The 20,810-nt window shown below is 34.7% G+C and overlaps 1 protein-coding gene and 1 pseudogene across 1 annotated transcript; one reads left to right on the forward strand and one right to left on the reverse strand.

Moving 5' to 3' along the window:
* The first annotated feature begins 500 nt into the window (after nucleotides 1-500).
* Nucleotides 501-4,486, forward strand: LOC131632026 (putative disease resistance RPP13-like protein 1; annotated as a pseudogene).
* A 6,322-nt stretch (nucleotides 4,487-10,808) lies between these two features.
* On the reverse strand, nucleotides 10,809-14,701 carry LOC131632025 (putative disease resistance protein At3g14460). Its single transcript, XM_058902787.1, has 2 exons — nucleotides 11,073-14,701; nucleotides 10,809-10,949 (listed from the first exon to the last, which is right to left on the reverse strand). Exon 1 carries the CDS (start codon nucleotides 14,639-14,641, stop codon nucleotides 11,084-11,086), a length of 3,558 nt encoding a protein of 1,185 aa, XP_058758770.1. The 5' UTR covers nucleotides 14,642-14,701; the 3' UTR covers nucleotides 10,809-10,949; nucleotides 11,073-11,083.
* Nucleotides 14,702-20,810: the final 6,109 nt, after the last annotated feature.

Raw genomic sequence — 20,810 nt, forward strand, 5'->3', positions numbered from 1 at the left:
TTTGTTCAGTCAATGAAAATCATAATTTTCTTTCCATACAAGAATTCTTGATCACCATTTTGTTCAGTCAATGAAAATCATAATTTTCTTTCCATACAAGAATTCTTGATCACCATTTTGTCCATTTTGACACCTGCAACACTATTTTTTATTCCTACTTGTGTTTTTAATAAAGAAAAGTTGAACAATAAAGAAGTAGCAAGTAGTCAAGTGGAACAGTGGTTCTATTTTTTTATTCTTGTGTACTGTCCCATGCAGTATAGGAAATAGGGAGAGTTGGTTTCTATTTTTATATTCTTGTGTACTGACTGTCCCATGCAGTATAATTCAATGTGAAGAGATAACCATTATTTATTATTTTTAAGTATTAAATTGAAAAGAATTCAAGAAGTGAAATGCAGCCAATCCCTTCCCGAGAATTTTATGATCCACTTGATAACATACTTAACCGTCTCTTGTTTCACGGGTCAACGTAGACTTACAAAAATCAAAGAGTTCTGTTCAAATTTCTTTCCAAAGCTATTCTTCTTCTTCTTCGTCTTACAAAGTAAGTAATGGATGGTATTCAGAAAGAAACACTTTTGTCACTCTCAAATTCTGTGAAGCTTTTGTTAGGAAAGATTGTTTCTACGGAGCTCGTGCACAACATCGAGATGATGAATCTCGACGTTTCACTTTTGGAAAAGGTGCATAAAACACTGGTGGATCTTGAAGATCTACTTTATCATGTTAACAACAAACTCATCCCCTGTCAAGCTAACAACAAATCGCTCAATTTCTTGAGACGTCTTATTTTGAAGTTGCTTATTTGCTTGACGAAAGCCACTTTTTATGGTATCCAGCAATTACGGCTAAACTGCTCGAAATTCATTCTTGCTTGCCTTTTCTCATCACAGTGATTAAATCTAAAACTGAATATTTAATTCAAATATTACATGGCTCAAGTTCAGGAGAACAACTTGGTGATGATGAGTCTTCTATTTAGTATTTATGGAAGAGACTCTGATGTTGAGAAACTTAAACATCTTTTGTTGTCTAGTGATTGTAAAATAAGAGTCATTTCCATTGTTGGTATGGGAGGGGTTGGTAAAACAGTCCTTGCCAAACACCTATACAATCATCCTGAAGTTAAGGATAAATTTGAGTTAAAATTGCGGGCAGATTTCTCAAATGATGTTGATGATTTCAGTGTTTTTGAAAATATTCTTCAATCTATTACTTCACAAACAACCATTAATGATACAACTGATATGAATACTGTTTACCCAAGTTTTTTGCTAGTACTGGATGGTGTGTGGGATGAAAGATTTGTCAATTGGACATTACTCATGGATATCTTTAATGCTGGGAAAACTTGGAGTAGAATCATTGTCACAACACGAGATGAAAGAGTTGCAATATCCATGAAAACCTTTCTTTCTCTCCACTATCTCAGACCCTTGGAAGCTCAAGATTGCTGGTCTTTACTTGTCGAACTCACATTTGGAGGACATCACTTTGATCGACTATCCTATCAAGAAGTAATTGGCACATTTAAAAAAGAAATGCGAGACAAAATTGGCCGAAAAATTGCAAAAAAGTGTGATGGATTACCACTAGCTGCTGTGGAACATGGGGCTATTCTTCGTATTTCATCATTGAACCCATATGAATGGAATTATGTGCTAGAAAGTCACCTTCAGAAAACACCTTACGATGTGCTAGCCTTTCTGATCCTTTAAAACAGTGTTTTCAATATTGTTCAAATTTTCCCAAGAAGTCCATTTTAGAAAAAAAGATGGTAGTTCAGTTGTGGATTCCAGCAGGCTTACTAGAATCATCGTCCACAAATCAAGAAAAAGTTGGAGAAGAATACTTTGATGAACTAGTGTCAAGGTCGTTGATACATCGGCGGTCTATTGGTGTTGAGGAAACAAACTTTGGAATGCACAACTTCATCCATGATTTAGCTACAGAGGTTTCATCTCTGGAGGTTTCTTCTTCATACTGTATCAGTATGGACAAACATAACCTAGATGATAGGATGCAAAATTTCTCATACAATAGAGGGACATATGATTCATATGACAAATTTGATAAATTATACGGAGTAAAAGGCCTGCGTACCTTTCTAGCATTCCCATTACAAGAACAGTTGCCTCTTGGATTGCTATCAAACAAGGTAGTGCATGACTTGCTGCCAACAATGAAACAATTACGCATGCTGTCTCTGTCAAGCTACAAGAGTATCACCAAGGTTCCCAAGTCTATTGCAAATTTGATAGACCTGCGGTACTTAAATCTTTCTTACACTATGATTGAAAGGTTGTCTTCTGAAACATGCAAGCTTTACAATCTGCAATTCTTGTTGTTGGCGGGCTGTAAAAGGTTCACTGAATTGCCGAAGGACATTGGAAAATTGGTTAATCTATACTACCTTGACGTTAGTAACACCGCATTGAAGGAGATGCCGGAGGACATGGGAAAATTGGTTAATCTACGCCACCTTGATGTTAGTGACACTGCATTGAGGGAGATGCCGATTCAAATAGCCAAACTACGAAATCTCAAAACTCTGTCCGACTTTGTTGTCAGCAAACATAATGAAGGATTGAAGGTTGCAGATCTGGGAAAATTTCCCAACCTACTTGAAAAACTTTCCATATCTCAGCTACAAAATGTTAATGACCCCAATGAAGCTTTTAAAGCTAATATGAAGATGAAAGAACGAATAGACAAATTGGCTTTGGAATGGGATTATGGTACTGCTTTTTCAGATCGACGAAATCATCGTATTGTACTAGAACACTTGCAACCCTCAACAAATTTGAAAAGTCTCACCATCAAAGGCTATGGTGGAGTCGGCATTCCAAATTGGTTGGGTGATTCTTTATATGATAGTATGGTGTATTTAAGGATCTCGAATTGTGATAACTGTATTTGGCTTCCACCCCTTGGACAATGGGGTAATTTGAAAGAACTCAATATTGATTCGATGCTTTCAATAAAAAGTGTCGGTAAAGAGTTCTATGGAAGTGATGGTTCTGCTTCATTTCAACCATTTCCCTCCTTGGAGACTCTCCGCTTTGAAGATATGCCTGAGTGGGAGGAATGGAACATGATTGGTGGTCCGACTATGAATTTTCCTAGTCTCAAACATTTGTTGCTAAGTAAATGTCCTAAACTGCATGTAGACATACCTCACAAACTTCCTTCCTTAACTGAACTTGAGTTAAAAGGATGCCCTTTACTGGTGGAGTCAAGACATTCAGATGATAATAATAATATCATAAATATAATTCCAATGTTAGATGTATTCAACAGATTGATGCTCCCTCTCAATTCTCTTCAACAGTTGACTATAGACGACTTTCCATCTCTAACGTCTTTCCCAACAGAAGGCCTACCAAAAACCTTGAAATTTCTCATAATCAGTAATTGTGAGAATCTAGAGTTTCTACCTCATGAATACATGCAGAATTACACATCGCTCGAGGAATTGAAAATATCTTATAGCTGTTATTCAATGACATCATTTAGCTTGGGTGCTTTCCCTGTCCTCAAGAGTTTGTTTATTGAGGGTTGTATATATCTGAAATCAATATTAATTGCAGAAGACGTGTCGCAAAAGAGTCTCTCATTTCTTAGAAGCATCAAAATATGGGATTGTAATGAACTTGAGGTATTTCCCCCTGGTGGATTGGCCACTCCATACCTCGTTCATTTTTCCGTGTGGAAGTGTGAGAAGCTTCATTTACTACCAGAAAGAATGCACGCTCTAACTGGTCTTCAAGAAATGGCAATTGATAATCTACCAAATCTTCAAGCATTTGTCATAGATGATTTTCCTAGCAGCTTACAAGAACTGACTATTGGTTCTGTTGGAGGGATTATGCAGAATTACAGGCCAGCTTGGGAACATTTCACCTGTCTTTCAGTGTTGCGAATTAACGGCGATGATAACAGCTGATGGGGCATTTTCTACCTGCATCACTTGTGACACTATGCATCTATGACCTTAAGGATATAGTCATTGATGGGAAATGGTTTGAACATCTGAACTCTCTCCAAAAACTTGAAATTGTTAATGCTCCCAAACTCAAGTCGTTGCCAAAAGAGGGATTGCCTTCCTCTCTTTCTCTACTAAGTATCACTTGTTGTCCATTACTGGAAGCAAGTTTGAGAAGGAAGCGAGGAAGAGAATGGCGTAAGATTGCTCAAATCCCCTTCATAATCATCAATGACAAAGTGATCACATGAATTTCCTGTCTAGGTGAGTCACTAACTTCTTTTATAAATATCCGATTATACTACATATGTTTTTGTATTATCCAAAGCCTAAACTTTGGTCCTATGTTTTGGAACTCACTATTGCATTCACTATTGTTACTCATGCTCCTCTTCTATTAGCCTTTATATTTTGTGTTTGTGGATTCATAATTAAAAGTCATTATTATGACTCTTAATGAAGTTATATTTTATCCTGAATTATGTTCTTTTGAGACTCTATGTTTAGTTGTTTACCGGTCTTTGATCTCTATCTTGTTTGCAGATCTACAAGGGCTTCAACTGTGATTGATGACTTGCTCCGAGATAGTGGCAGTGGCATCTCAGGTATGAATTCCTCTTCGACAGGCTTTAACATTACTCATTTTACTGCATGCATGTTCTAATGCTCATCTTTCTTTCCATCTACATTTGTTTACTTCGGCCACTCTTGTGGTTTATTGCAGATTCAGAAAAGGAGGTATAAACAAGTCTTTTGTTTTCTGAAAATATGTGTGTTTTGGCTTGTCTTGTATTGGAAAGATGCATGTCATAAATGCTGCACAAAATCATATAGGTAATATTGTGGACAAGCAAAATCATATAGATGAATCTCAAATAAGTTTGTAGCCACCTTGGGAATCTTGTTAGTTTCTTATCTACTGTTGTTGTTTTGAACTTGTTTTCTTACAGCTCTAAAGTAGATAAAGTGATAGATTCATGCACTGCTTGTGATTACCGGTGAAAACTATATAAAACTTGATACAAGAGATGACTCCAAGGCTTTTCAAAAATTAGTATCTTCCTTGGGATTTTCTCTTTATGTTCTTTCCATGGCATCAGCAAAAGGAATTTACAAAGTTTCTTGTATCAAGCAACTTAATCAAGATCGAGTGCTCGGTCGTAGGATCATACGATGCTACGTGCCATGGCTTCCGAAGCATGCTACGTTCAGAGCAAGACTGTTTTCTGTTGCTGGCGTGGTCAGGATCGAGATATTGAAGCTGAATCGTAACTTAGCAGGATACTATAAATTGTATGTACATTTTCTTTTTTACTCACATCTTACATGTATGGTCTTAACTCTCATTTTCACTCACCATTAAGTGTATGTACTATTTCATTTTTATGCCTATATTTTGCTCATGTTATTTGGTGTGATCACATTTCGTTTTGGTTTGTATCGTGTTATTTTTGCATCGCCAAACTTACTTATTTCTGCTAGGCATCGGTGTCGACCATGATACAGTCAATGCAATTGGCCAGGCTGGACATGTAGTTTTTCTTGTTGGTAGTTAGTTAGGCTTTATCATGTACTGTATTTGTGCACCTTTACAAATACTAGAATAGTAAGTTATAGATTTTGTATTTTTGAATAGATTTTGGTTGGGTTTAAAAAAGGATGGAAAAAATATGGTGAGTATGAATTTCTATTTCTTCACATGAAGTATATTGATATTGTTCAGATTTTAGAATCCTAGAATTTTGAACACACGTCCTAGATTGTATAATCTAAAGATCATTTTTGTGAAAACTAGTGGCTTTAAAGAGATATAAGTGATGGAAAAAGAAGCTATGGCACAACTATTGTAGGCTAAAAGTAAGGCAAGTGAAAATGAAACATTCGCTAATCATAACTTGTTTCAGTTTTCTATTTCAATTAATTATCAACAATAATGTGCAAAGGAATTTTCCAATTTCGATCTTTATAGCGTAGGAATGATTTTTGAGCCTGTCAGGGTACTCAGATCACATATGCCTGTCATTTCTTTATCATGTTTTTGAGCCACTTAGCAATGATTTGTTGTTACCAATTAAACTCACGTATAGATGATTTGCCTAGAAGTTTACAAGAACTGACCGTTGGTTCTGTTGGATGGATTATGCGGAGTACTGGGCCAACTTGGAAACATCTCACCTGTCTTGAAGTGTTGCGAATTAACAGCAATGATTCGGTGAACATGCTGATGGGTCCTTTTCTACCTGCATCGCTTTTGACTCTATGCATCTATGATCTTAATGATGAAGTCATTGCCAAAAGAGGGATTGCCCTCCTCTCTGTATGTACTAAATATCACTTGTTGTCCGTTACTGGAAGCAAGTTTGCAGAGGAAGCGAGGGAAAGAATGGCGTAAGATTGCTCGCATTCCCTTCATAATCATCAATGACAAAATGATCACATGAGTTTCCTGTCTGTCTGGGTGAGTCACTGACATACTTCTTTTTTGGTTCTTTCTTCAATAAATAAAATATTATAACACAAACACTAACTTATTTTTTTAATTATAGAATTAAGTTCTGTAGCTAATCTTGCTGCTGCAAGAAACCAAATTTGTACTCTCAACCTGCACCGAAGTCCAGTAAATGTTTTACCGATCATGAACATACGAAAAGGAGAAACAACAACAAACTGGAAACATGTCAGGTATTCTTTTTGTATATATGACTTCATATATATTTTAGTGAATTGGTTTTAATGCATTGACTATATCAAACTTTGGTAACATGGGTTAAATTTGTCTCCAATGTATTAGTATGATAAATATCAATTATGCATTTACACATTCTTTTGTTTATATAAACGTCTGGACTTAATGTTTTTTCCTCAAGTTGGTTTTAATACATTGATTAAAGGGGATTGGCCTTTAAATCAGCATACAATTTAAACACTACTAAATAACAGTATAGAATTAATATCAGTATTTTTTTTCCTCCTTCACTTTAAATTTAATAAGTTTTTGTTCATTAGTTGTTTCTAGTATAGATTTATGTGCTGTTGTAATTTACTCTATTTTCTCTTCAAGTATCTTGCAGGATTTAGAAAAAATGAGTTACAAATCTTTTGTTTTATAAAAGGAAGTGATTTTGAGATCATTTGTGTTGGGGTGGAGCTTGCTGCTCAAATTGCTAGTTAATGTCGCGTTTCAAAATTAACTGTGTGAGTTTTCTCTTGTCCCTCTTTGGCATATGAATTCCAAATACATTTTTGGGCCACCTTCAGTATCTTCTTAGTTTCTCATCTATGATTATAGTTTCTAACTGGTTATTATCTTACAGTTGTAAACTAGATAAAGCATTTGGTTCCAACAGCTTTTAATTTGACCAAAAACCACTTGGAGTTTGATTAACCTGTCCCAATTAAGCAATCGGACTTTAACAGAACAACATGAGATTATATATTGTAAATAGATTAATAGATGTTACAATGGCAGATTCAGAAAAGGAGTTTTAAATATGTCTTCTGTTTTCTGAAAAATATGTGATATTTTGGCATGTCTTATATGGTTGTTGTTTTTAACATGTTTTCTTACAGTTCTGAAGTAGATAAAGTGGTAGATTCATGTACGGCTTGTGGTGTGACTCCAAAAGGAATTTGCAAAATTTGGTTGTATCAAGCACTATAGTCAAAATCAAGTGTTGGGTCATAGGATCATACGATCCTATTTGTCACAGCTGCCAGAGCATGCTGCCATCGGAACAAGATCGTTTTTTGTTGTCGGTATGGTCAGGATCGAGATCTCTTAGCAGGAATGAAACTTAGCAGGATACTATCAAGTGTATGTATATTTTATTTTTTACTCATATTTTACATGTATGATCTTAACTCTTTATTTTACTCACAGTTGGTGTATGTACATTTTCATTTTTACTCCTATTTTTTCATCATGTTATTTGGTTGTATCGTGTTAGTTTTGCATTTGCAAAATTACTTATTCCTGCTATGCTATGCTATGCATCAGTGCCGATCATGACATGGTCGATGCAATTGGCTTCATGTGTTCTATTATTATAAAATGAACACCATCAAATTTGACATGATATACATACTTATTTTAATGTCAGGTTTGTATTTGCTCACTGGAGGTAGAATGTCGTCAAATGCTTTTCTCCACCAATCCAATGATGTCTGGGGAATATGCATGCCTTCGTTGAGAGGTCCTTGACAAAATCAATGGCACATTCGTCCAATATTTTAGAAAAGTAGCATCCTGACCATGAGGAGTAGAGAGCCATGCAGGCAAGAGTTCAGTTGAGCATAGCAACACTATATCCAGTTCTGTTGCAGACATTGCAGTAGAATCATCTTTTCATTGATTTCAAAAACACACTCAAAGTTTGAATCATTTTATTGACCTATAAAGAGGACATGAGTTTAATTAGTAAAAATATATCACAGTAATAATGTCATTGCTAAGTGGTTCAAAATCAAGATGAAGGAGTTTTACAATATTTTATTAGACTGTTATATAATTTTCACTTCTTTTTGGCCATTACTGAGTTGGCAATTTCTTGTTTTTAGAATATTCTCTCTATTGTTATGTCGCATGACTTATATTATGACCAACAGTCTAATATATAAATCATCTATCATTTTAAGAAATACAATCTTGTCTCTTAAATTTCTAAGTCTCTCCACACAGTTTCTATATCTTGCACAATATAAACAATATAAGTATTGAACAATTTGGAGATTTGGTTGAGCTTGGTACAAATTCCAATCACTTTTATTTTATTTTTACAATTATCTCTACTCTCTTGATTTTATGCACAAAATAACATTCATAAAGTTTGATGAAAATTTAGAGGTATCCAAAATTTTCCTTCAATACTCTACAGCTTTCTCACTTTTGACTAAATGTGTTTCTACTTTGATGGGGGACACTTCTGTGCTCTCTAACTTCTAATTGCATAGATGTTCTTTGGTAGGAGTAACTTTTAATGAGAATTATCAAAGAAGAAGAAATAATCTGAAATGGTTCTTCTAGTGCCTAAGCACCCACCCCAATCATCATTACTAATAATGCCTAAAACCTCCAATTCACACATTTGTGAGAATACAAAGCCACTACCAGATGCATTCTTTAGAAATATGAGCACTATAATGCTAGAGTCAGAAATCAAAACCAAGTGATATGAATCTTCGGTATGAGAAAAGATAGCAATTTTACAAACTAGAGTCTGTTATTCTGACATAGTTCAGATTTGTTGAAATCACTGTCGGACAAATCTACCTCTCCAGCTAAGCAAATACAAACCTAAAATAAATGTAATAGAGACACTGTCAAGCCTTGTGGCTTTCATTTATAACAGAACAAAGCATTAACAGTGGAGATAATCAATGTTTGCTAAGGGACTACAGTGTTTGCTCAATGACTAAAACTCACCGTATCAGCCTAACTGACTTCCAAGAAAAAATGGCAGCAACGGTAACACACAATTCAATCTTCATAGCGAGTTAGGCCACAGTTTGATAATTTCTGCATGTTCTGAATGTGGTAGCTGCAGTGAAATCCTGTATCCTGGACTTCTAGTAACCCTGTGATGCTTAAATAAAATATTTTATCTTTATAGCAGCATAGAGTAATTTAATACATGCAGAAAGAACATGAACAGAATAGAAAACATGTCATGAATTGCATACAACATACACTAGTTTCAACCATATATGTAAAAAATGAGCAAAAATGAAAACACATCAACTATCTAGCATGCTTGATGGGTAATATACTTTCAATCTGCATAAAAAAACAATTTTCTCACTTCCTTTTGGTGATGCCATGAGGCTCAAAAAAGAAGAAACTCAAGGAATACACTGCATTTTGAAAGGCCTAGTAGGAGTCATTGTAAATGAAAATAGTTTACCGAGTAAATGTATGATTTAGGTTCAATTACAAGCTAACCAGTTAGAAACTATAACCAAAGATATGAAACTACGAAGATTTCCAAGGCCGCTACAAATTTATTTGAAATTCATGTGTCAGAGAGGGACATAAAAAGCTCACTAAATTAAGTTTGATAGTCCACAGCATTAACTGAAGCAATTATGAGTAGCATCATTAACGCATAAACACTGTATAAATCCACAGGAGATACAACACCATAAACAAAAACTACATAAAATAAAACTTAAGGAGGGAGAAAAACACAGTAGTTGTGTTAGGAAGAAAAGCACTTCAGGATTCAACGAAACTAAGTCCCTTGCATGACAGAAAGAGTACCTCTCTGTTTTAGCCAACATTGCTATTTCTCCTTCCCATCCGCTCCTGACAGAAAGAGATATCGTTGCTGCTATCTTTGTGCAAGTCATCAATTACACTTGAAGCCCTTACTAGATCTACAAACGATGTAGAGATAAAATGATAAACAGAGTTAACATATGAACACCATATCAGAAAAACATTAGTCATGTGATAAAATGGGACAAATTTAAGACTCAAATAATTTAGATGGTCGACGACATTAATTATAGTAATAAGCCAACATCTTTTGAAATATCCTTCGCAACACAAGACATGCCAAAATAAAATATATTTTAAACAAAACCGAAAGGTTACAATAAGAAGCTATGTCTTTAACTACATGACAGGGAAAAAGTTCTAATTGACTAACATAAGGGAAAAACACCAGTTAAAGACAGTTAGATAAACACAAAAATGTGAAAATGCATGAATTAATGATATGTATTAGAATAATAGAATAGTGAAGAATTTAAACCATGGTTAAGAAGTTTGATACAGACAACACAATAACCTATATATAGATAAAAAGAATACCTAACATATTTGGAGTCAGTGGTGCTTTCTCCTTTTCATCTGTTCCTGGACAGAAAAGCAATTACTGGACCTGGTGGCAGGTTTTGAGGTGAATCTGGCTTCTTACAACAGCAAGATAGGGAAGAAGCAGGGGTGACACAAAATGTAGTTCTATGATTAAAATAAATGAGTTAGTGTTATAATATTGTATTTTGATGTTACTATTGAAATTCACAATAATTGATGATAAATTAATATAAAAGAAACAAAAAGAGAAATATTTGAAAGACTCACCCGAACAAGACTCATGTGATCAATTCGTCATTAATAACTATGGAGGGAATGTGAGCAATCTTACGCCACTCTTTCCCCCGCTTTTTCCACAAACTTGCTTCTAGTAATGGACAGCGAGTCACACTTAGTACTGAAAGTGAGGAAGGAAATCCTTTCTTTGGCAACGACTTGAGTTTGGGAGCGTTAATAATCTCAAGGTTTTGAAGAGAAGTGAGATGCTGAAGCCACTTCTCATCAATGCTTGTATCATTAAGACCACAAATGCACAATTTCACAAGCGATGTAGGTAGCAGTGGCCCCATCAACATGTTCACCGTATCATCACCGTTAATTCGCAACACTGAAAGACAAGTGAGATGTTCCCAACTTGGCTCAGTATTCCACATAATCCCACCAACATAGCCAACAGACAGTTTTTGTAAACTACTAGGCAACTCATCTATGACTAAAGATTGAAGGTTTGGTAGATTATCAATTTCCATTTCTCGAAGGCCGGCTAGACTGTTCATTGCTTCTGGTAGTGAATGAAGCTTCTCACACTTCCACATTGCAATATAGAGAAGATTTGGAGTGGCCAATCCACCTAGGGTAAATGACTCCAATTCACTACAATCCCATATTTTGATGCTTCTAAGAAATGAGAGACTCTTTAGTGACACATCTTCTGCAATTGATATTGATTTCAGATTGTTACAACCCTCAATAAACAAACTCTTGAGGACAGGGAGAGCACCCAAGGTAAATGATGTCATTGAATTGCAGCTATAAGATATTTTCAATTCTTCAAGCGATGTGTAATTGGACAAGTATTCACGAGGAAGGAACTCTAGATTTTCACAGTTACTGATTATCAGAAATTTCAAGGTTTTTGGTAGACCATTTGTTGGAAAAGACATTGAAGATGGAATGCCGTCTATGGTCAGCTGTTGAAGAAGATTCAAAGGGAACATCAGTTGCCTGAATACATGATCAGATAATGGCATTGATTGTACCAGTAAAGGACATTCTTTTAACTCAAGTTCAGTTAAGAAAGGAAATTTTTCAATTATGTTTCCAGCAATCAGTTTCGAGCACTTTCTTAGCGATAAAGTTTTTAGATTAGGAAACGTTGTAGCCGTATCTCCAATCAAGTCCCATTCCTTCCACTCTTGCATATTCTCAAAGTGTAGACTCTCCAAAGAGGGAAATGGTTGAAATGAAGAATCACCACTTCCATAGAACTCAATACCAATTGTCTCCACTGATTGCATCCCTTCAATAACGAGTTCTTTCAGATTACCCAATTTTCCAAGGGATGGAAGCCCTAAACAATCATTACAATTCGAGATCCTTAAATGCACCATGTTGCTAAATAAAGAATCACCTAACCAATTGGGGAAGTTGATTCCACCATAGCCTTTGATGGTGAGACTTTTCAAATTTGTTGAGGGTCGCAACTTTTCAAGTACAACACTTTGAATTTGTGAATCTAAAAAAGTACTATCAAGATCCCATTCCAAAGCTAACTCGTCTATTTGTTCTTTCATCTTTATATTGGCTCGATCTACTTCAAAGGGGTCATTAACATTCTGTAGCTGTGAGATTGAAAGTTTTCCATGTAGGTGGGGAAGTTTTCCTAGCTCCGCAATATTCAATCCACCATTATGTTTGCTGACAACAAAGTCAGACAAAGTGTGGAGATTTTCTAGTTTGGCTAATTGTACGGGCATTTCCCTCAATGCGGTGTTACTAACGTCAAGGTAGCGCAAACTAATCAATTTTCCCATGTCCTCCGGTAATTCAGTGAGCCTTTTACAGCCTGCCAACAACAAGAACTGCAGATGGTAAAGCTCGCATATTTCAGAAGGCAACCTTTCAATATTAGTCTGAGAAAGATTTAAGTACTTCATGGAGAACAAATTTCCAATAGAGTTGGGAACTTTGGTAATACTCTTGTAGCTTGACAGAGACAACATGCGTAATTGTTTCATTTTTGGCAGCAAGTCATATAGTACCTTGTTTGATAGCAAAGAAAGAGGCAATTGTTCTTGTAATGGGAATGCTAGAAAGGTACGCAGACCTTTTAATCCTTTTACTCCATATAACATATAAAATTTGTCATATGAATCATATGTCCCTCTGTTGTATGAGAAATTCTGCATCCAATCAAGTAGGTTATGTTTGTCCATATCGATACAGTATGAAGATGAAATCTCTAGAAATGAAACGTCTCTAGCTAAATCATGGATGAAGTTGTGCATTCCAAAGTTTCCTTCCTCGTCACTAATAGATCGCCGATGTATCAACGACCTTGACACTAGTTCATCAAAGTATTCTTCTCCAACTTTTTCTTGATTTGTGGAGGATGATTCTAGTAAGCCTGCTGCAATCCACAAATGAACTACCATCTTTTTTTCTAAGATGGACTTTTTTGGAAAAATTGAACAATATTGAAAACACTGTTTTAAAGGATCAGAGAGAAAATTGTAGCTCAATTTGAGAGAAGCTAGCACCTCATAAGCTGTATTGCGAGCGTGGCTTTGTAGCACATAATTCCAAAAATCTGGGTCCAATGAGATGCCAAGAATAGCCCCATGTTCTACAGCAGCTAATGGTAATCCATCACACTTTTTTGCAATTTTTCGGCCAATCTTTTCTCGCATTTCTTTGTTAGATGCGCTAATTTCTTCTAGATAGTATCGTTGATGGTAGTTGTGTGCTCCAAATGCATGTTCGGTTAGTAAAGCCCAACAATCTTCAACTTTCAAGGGTCTGAGATAATGGACAGAAAGAAAGGTATGCATGGATATTGCAATTCTTTCATCTCGTGTTGTGACGATGACCCTATTTCCTGATACCCCAGCATTTAAGATATTCATCAGCAATGTCCAATTGACAGATCTTGCATCCCACACACCATCTAATACCAGCAAAAGTTTTGGGTAAACTCCATTAATGGTTGTTTTTGAAGTAATAGATTCAAGTATGTTTTCAAAAACACTGGAATCATCAACATCATCTGAGAAATCTGCCCACAATTTGAACTCAAATTTGTGGTTAACTTGAGGATGATTGAAAAGGTGTTTAGCAAGGGCTGTTTTACCAATCCCTCCCATACCAAGAATGGAAATCACTCTAATTTTACTATCATCATCACTACTACTAGACAACAAAAGATGTATAAGTTTCTCAACATCAGGGTCTCTTCCATAAATAGAAGATTCATCATGATCAGCAAGTTGTAATATTTGTTTTAAAGTGTCCGTTTTAGACTTAATCGCTGCAATGGAAAAAGATAAACGAGAATGGTTGGCATACCATAAAAAATCATTTTTGTCAAGCAAACTGGCAAGATGAAAAACAAGATGTCTCAGCAAACGCAGCGATCTGTTGTTAGCTTGAGTGGGGATGAGTTTGTTGTTAGGATGGTAAAGAACACCGTGAAGATCCACCAGTGTTTTCTCCATCTTTTTCAAGAGTGAAACGCTGCTACTCATCATGTACCCGCAGTTGTCCAAGCTTAAAACAGAAACAATCTTTTCCAACAACACCTTCACATAATTTGAGAGTTCTGTCTGAATGGCCTCCATTAGTTACTTTGTTTGTAAGAAGAAGATGAAGAACGGATTGAGAAAGAAATAACAAAATGAAGAATGATTATTGCAACACTTTCCTTTCCGCTGTGGATGTAGAAAAGAGGTGTTAAGTTAAGTGGCTATCATTTATTCTACTTTTTGACTGCCTGTTTCCCACCAACATAAAGCCCTCCATTTAAAAAAAAAAGAAAATCCAAAATATCCAATTTTTAATCATTCCATTTTAGACAATATCTCAATGCACCCCATAGATATCTTACATACGGTGCGAAATTCCAATTTTGCCTTCAACTTTTAAAAATGCACTTTCGAAAGCATCCTGATTTTGGAAGAAAATGTGTTTCCTTCCGTAGATGCATCTACGGAAGAATTACTGATAAATTTTAAAAACTTTTTAAAGAATCGAGCTCGTGCTGAAATTTCGCTTCTAATAGTGTATTCATTTGCTTGAAACAATTAAGAATCATGAAAGTGTAATGTAAATGTAATATTATATATATTACACGAAGAGAAAACATCTTATAAATCTTACAAATAGTCTCAAGCATAATAAAAGTAAAATTATATCAATCTAATAAGAATACAGACATCAAAAGTGTCTCAAATTGAGACTGATAAAACTAGTAGTTCTAATTCATATTCAAACAAAATAAGGTCCCAAAAAAGCCTAGCCAACATCAATAGTAAAACATAACTTCGTTGACGTTATATAAGATAACTGAACTCTCCCAGAGAATAGTCGGCCAACAAATTACCATGTGTTGTATGATGAAAATAAGTTTAGTGAAGAACATCTGCAAAGTTTTAGTAGATGGAAGCACCTCTTTTTTTTGGAAGCACCTCTAAAAAAAGAAATAAAATATGTTAAAGACTCTAAAATAAGGTAATTTGGTCAATTCGGTTAAGGGTGGGATGAGAAATTGTCCCATTCTCTTTAGAAGACACTCGTCCATTGAAAGGCACCGTCTTTTTTTTTTCATTTTATATATTTTAAATATTTTAAACTAGTTATTTTAATTAATATAATAAAAAAAATTAAAACATATGTTAATATACTTAAAATAAATAATATGTTTAGTAATACCTTAATTATGATGCAATACCTTACCTTAATTAAAACATATGTTAATATATTCAGTGGGATTAAGGATCTATGTTTAGTAAGCTTAATGTCCTTAGGGCATGGTTAACAAATGGAAGTCAAAGTCAAGTGCAAGAGTGTCCTTTTACCAAACTATTATGTCTGGAATAAAATCAGTTCATACTCTTTGGGTTTTGATAATAACAAAGTATTTAAAGAACAATAGGGTATACTAACATTTGTTTAAGTGTGCAGGATCATTAAGCGAGTAATTAACTTGGTTCTGACCCAATTAAATAACTTATAAATAAGAAGTATTTGACTCAAATTATAATATATCATAATTTGATTTCATGTAGAACCTCAGCGTCTGGTGACTCGGGTTTTAATGAGCTAAAAACATAGTACAAACGAATCTAGTCCATACTCTGTTTAAAGCAGCTCCATCTTGTTAACTATCAGATTATGGAGAAAGTCAACTAGGGGTTCTATCGCAAGGCTCAAGGCTGTTTGACACAACTTATTTAGTCTACTCCAGCATCACTTGAGAAAGACACACCAATGCACAAAGAGTTTATTCATAAGTTGAAGATCCTAACGGTACCAACTCCAATGTCCCTCTCTTGTAAATTACTTCTTCAACAAAAATACTTGTGCAAGTTGCTTCCAACGTCTCTTTTGTTCCCTATATATAAGGAGTTGAAGATCCAAAGGAAGATACACCAATGCACACCAACATACAACAAGATATGACAACAAAGAACAATAATTGTTTTTCTCTCTAAGCTTTCTTACATAGTTGTTGTATCCCACATAGTATTGAGATTTCTTACCCTTGTATATCTTAAAAATATCAAGTAATAGAGTGTTGGCTTGTGATGTATTCTGTGTACCTCTGGTTGTATATCAAGTACATTTTGTTGTAATCCTAAACATTTTGTTTAAAATTTGTAGTCTCAAACGGAGTGTTTGAGCAAGAAAGTCCTAAACTGGTGTGTTTAGACAAGAAAGTCTCATTCAGATTTGGTTGAGCAAGGAAGTCCTGAACTGGTGTGTTTAGGCAAGAAAGTCTCATTCAGATTTGGTTGAGCAAGGAAGTCCTGAACTGGTGTGTTTAGGCAAGAAAGTCTCATTCAGATTTGTTTGTAAGAAGAAGAAGATGAAGAATGGATTGAGAAAGAAATAACAAAATGAAGAGTGGATGTAGAAAAGAGGTGTTAAGTGGCTACCACTATTTATGACCAATTTGTATAGGGCCACACATATATCAATTATTCCACTTTTTGACTGCCTGTTTCCCACCAACATAATGCCCTCCATTTTGAAAAAACGAAGAAAATCCAAAATATCCAATTTTTAATCGTTCCATTCTATTTAGAAGACTCTCGTCCATTGAAAGGCACTGTCTTTTTTTCTTTTTTTCATTTTATATATTTTAAATATTTTTAACTAATTATTTTAATTAATATAATAAACAAAAAATTAAAACATATGTTAATATACTTAAAATAAATAATATGTTTAGTAATACCTTAATTATGATGCAATATCTTACCTTAATTAAAACATATGTTAATATACTTAATTATGTACATTTAGAGGAGCATGATAGTCTGTCATGCTTGATTGTATTGTGCTACTGTTGCTACTAGAGATTAGAGACTATTAGAAATTCGGGTATGATAATCCTGAATAACTTCGAAGAATCGTGTTCGTACACTTTCCGAACAAAGTATTTCGACCATATTCTTGTCTGGGTTCACGAAATCTTTGTGGCGATAATTTTCGAAGAACAATCTGTTTCTGGAAAAAGAAAACTAATCAGGAATGTAGAGAGAAAGTATGGTTTTTCGTGTAACCAAAACCGAGGCCAAATGACTCCTTATATAGGAGATCAATAACAGAAACCGAAAAGACACAACTGTTCAGAAAACGGTCATGTCTGTTGGGAAAGGGTACAACTGTTCAGAAAAATTTTCAAACGGGGCGCTGCCCGCACCCCACCAGGGGCTTCGCCCCTTGGAACCCCATTTCAATTATTCGTATTCAATTACAAGTTTGGCTCGACGAGCGTGCACTCCGCACTACCCTAACTCGTTTCAAGCTTAATGCATAATTGCATCAGCCTATAGTAAATCACATTACTACCAAAATACATTGATGATACTAAAATCACCAACAGAGACTTGTGTGCATGATGTCTTATCTGATGTTATAACATCTTGCTTGATGTGAGGCTTTTATTATCTTCTGCTGCATATGCCTCTAATGTGTGAGCTTGGATAGTTCATATTTGATTCTCCTTTTGAGTGGAAGTACTGGTTCTGTATGATAGGGGGTAATGGACCTATTTGATTGTACAAGCTCCAAAAAGTTATTTTGATATGATATCAGACCACATGTCTGAACATCTGACTACTGAAGAGCTTTGAAGAAGAATACCTATGCGTAACTGATGTGCATCTCATATATATATATATATATATATATATATATATATATATATATATATATATATATATATATATATATATATATATATATATATATATATATATATATATATATATATATATATGGTTTACATGCTATCACGTAGATTTGTGTGATTTTATTCCTTTCTCCAGGACTTAACTATGATTTGGTTGTTTTATCCAAAATTTCTCAAATGGGGAGATTGTTAGTTCCGTGGTTTTTAGATTGACATTAATTTTGCTAAAACATGGTTCTTAACTAATGTTGAACAAGATGTTTTGATCAACTGTCATGACAGGTTTTGCTGTCATGAGTTTTGACATGTGTTCTTCCTGATGTTATAATATATCCTATACCAGAACATCATGACAGTTCAGACTGATTTTAATCCTTGAAGATTTGATTGAAAAATATGAGATTTTGGAAGATTCTGATAGGCACATCTAATCAAGGAGTTTTTTTTAGGACAAATGCATATTTGATTTGGTTTTAGAAAAAGAATCATTGAGACTTTTTTAGGAAACTAAGATTTGATTTGATTTAATTTGTTCCTATTTTTTATGAAGATATTGCAGCTGATTTAAAAAGGAGATGATTGGATTTGTTTTAGATTCAAAGCCCATATTGCAAGAGTATATAAATAAGGACTTGTTAAACCTAGCATAGCAAGCATTCACAAATAGAAACTGTGAGTACAAGTAAGGGTTGATGTTTTGGGAGTCCTTTAAGGTTTTTCGTGTGTTTTGTTTGTGTGTCACTCATGTATCTTTTGATACATTGAGATGGACTATTTGTACTCACTCTTGAAGCTTTTAAGCAAAATAGTTGAATATTGTTCTTGATTGAAGCTTTTAAGCAAGATCAATTATTGTTTATTTGAAAGTATAATCTTTCTATTTGGTTCCTCTGGTCACAAGGTTTGTGACTGTTTTTAACACTACGGTGATTGGAGGTGAGATGAAATTTCTCATATCTAGATGTTGATTTCTAGGTAGAAGTTGCACGAGGTAGTGAATCGGAGAAAAATTTTAAACTGGGACTGTTTAGGCTTTTAACTAATACTATTATAGTGGATTTCCTTCCAGGCTTGGTCACCCCTAGATTAGGTGATTTCACTGAACTAGGTTAACAATTACTTATGTTATTTATCATTCTGCAGTTTATTTCAATTTTGATATATTTTTTCTCTCAGCTAGCAGATGTCATAACATTTTGTCTTGACATTGTGTGGTGTTAGAACATTAGTGTTGACATCTGTATTGTAAGTGCCAGAATATCACATTTGCTGTTGGAGAGTGTATTGTGGAGGAAAAAGATTGGTTGGGGTGGCTGTGAAAATAGAATGACCAGAGTGGAAAGTGTGTTGGGATTGGGGACAAACGAGGACAAGTGGTGTTGGAGGGGTTAGTTGGACAGTTATAAAGGTGGGGTGAACAAATTGTGTGCTAGGTTGTGATTGGGAAAAATATATAGGTGGAGATGGTAATGGTGAACAAAGTTGAGTAGTGTTTGAGCTTGATCCTGTGTGAGGTGAGGAAGATGGTAAAGGGATATGCATAAGGGGAAATGAGGTGGATAAAATCACACTTTTAGAACTTGACGTGTGTGAGGGTAAAAATGATATACCTGAAATAAATCTGTTTTGTGAGGTGGAAGTTGTCATGGTAGCATGTTACTTTTCACTTTGAGCTTCAAGCTCTGCGAGGATGTTCATGATGGATTCATATCTTGAGTCAGAAATATGCTTCTCATTGTGCATTTTGGTTTGGATCTGTTCCAGATCTGCATTTGCTTTGTCAAATCTCTCATCCATTTGTTATTGGGTCTGGTTGAGGGCATTGTCAAGATGAATGTGGGTTGTTTGAACTACTTCTTCCATAATATCTTTAGGTGAAGGTTGGGTAGGTTTAGGAGGGGACATTAATTTCAGAGATGAAAGCACCAATGGTAGGTGGGTTCTACTACTAAGAAATTTTGGTTTAACATAGAGGAACAAAACACAAAACAAGGAAGAAATAAACATTTAATTTTTTGCATAATAATTCAAAGTGCAACCAACACTTAAATACATAAATTCTAATGGGCCTAAAACTCTGGGTCACAACCCACTTAAAAGAAAGAAAATAAAACTGAGACTTTTTAAAAGAAAATAACTCTAATGCATAATAATGTCTTGCTGCCAACTAGGCTTTTTAGTAGTTCTAATGGGCCTATTAAACTTTTTATCAGAAACACAGTGAATTGTGAATTGGAAAGATAACTGGTAGGGGTGTTCAAAAAACTCTTAATTGAATTGAACCATCGAATCAAATCAAGCTGAAGTTAAAATAATCGAACCATTATATTTGGTTAACCATATTGTACTAATGATTCCAGAACTGAACCATATGACAAATGAACTTAATCAAAATTGAAATCGAACCAAACCGAAATTGAAAATGAAAAATAGTAAAAACAAGTTTAAATTTAAAAAATAAAAATAAAAATAGTCTCTAATTTCTAAAAATGCATTTTTCAAATTCACCCGAAAATACATGTGTAAGTGACTCACACCTTCATTTTGTAAAAAAAAATTAGTCTGACATTTCCGGACAATTTTGTTGTCAA

The sequence above is a fragment of the Vicia villosa genome, unplaced genomic scaffold, assembly GCF_029867415.1.
Source record: "Vicia villosa cultivar HV-30 ecotype Madison, WI unplaced genomic scaffold, Vvil1.0 ctg.000894F_1_1, whole genome shotgun sequence".
NCBI classification, from domain to species: Eukaryota; Viridiplantae; Streptophyta; class Magnoliopsida; order Fabales; family Fabaceae; genus Vicia; species Vicia villosa.

Bases quoted from the DNA above. Each gene is read 5' to 3' on its own strand.
- LOC131632025 (XM_058902787.1), bottom strand. From the start codon at position 14,641: ATGGAGGCCATTCAGACAGAACTCTCAAATTATGTGAAGGTGTTGTTG.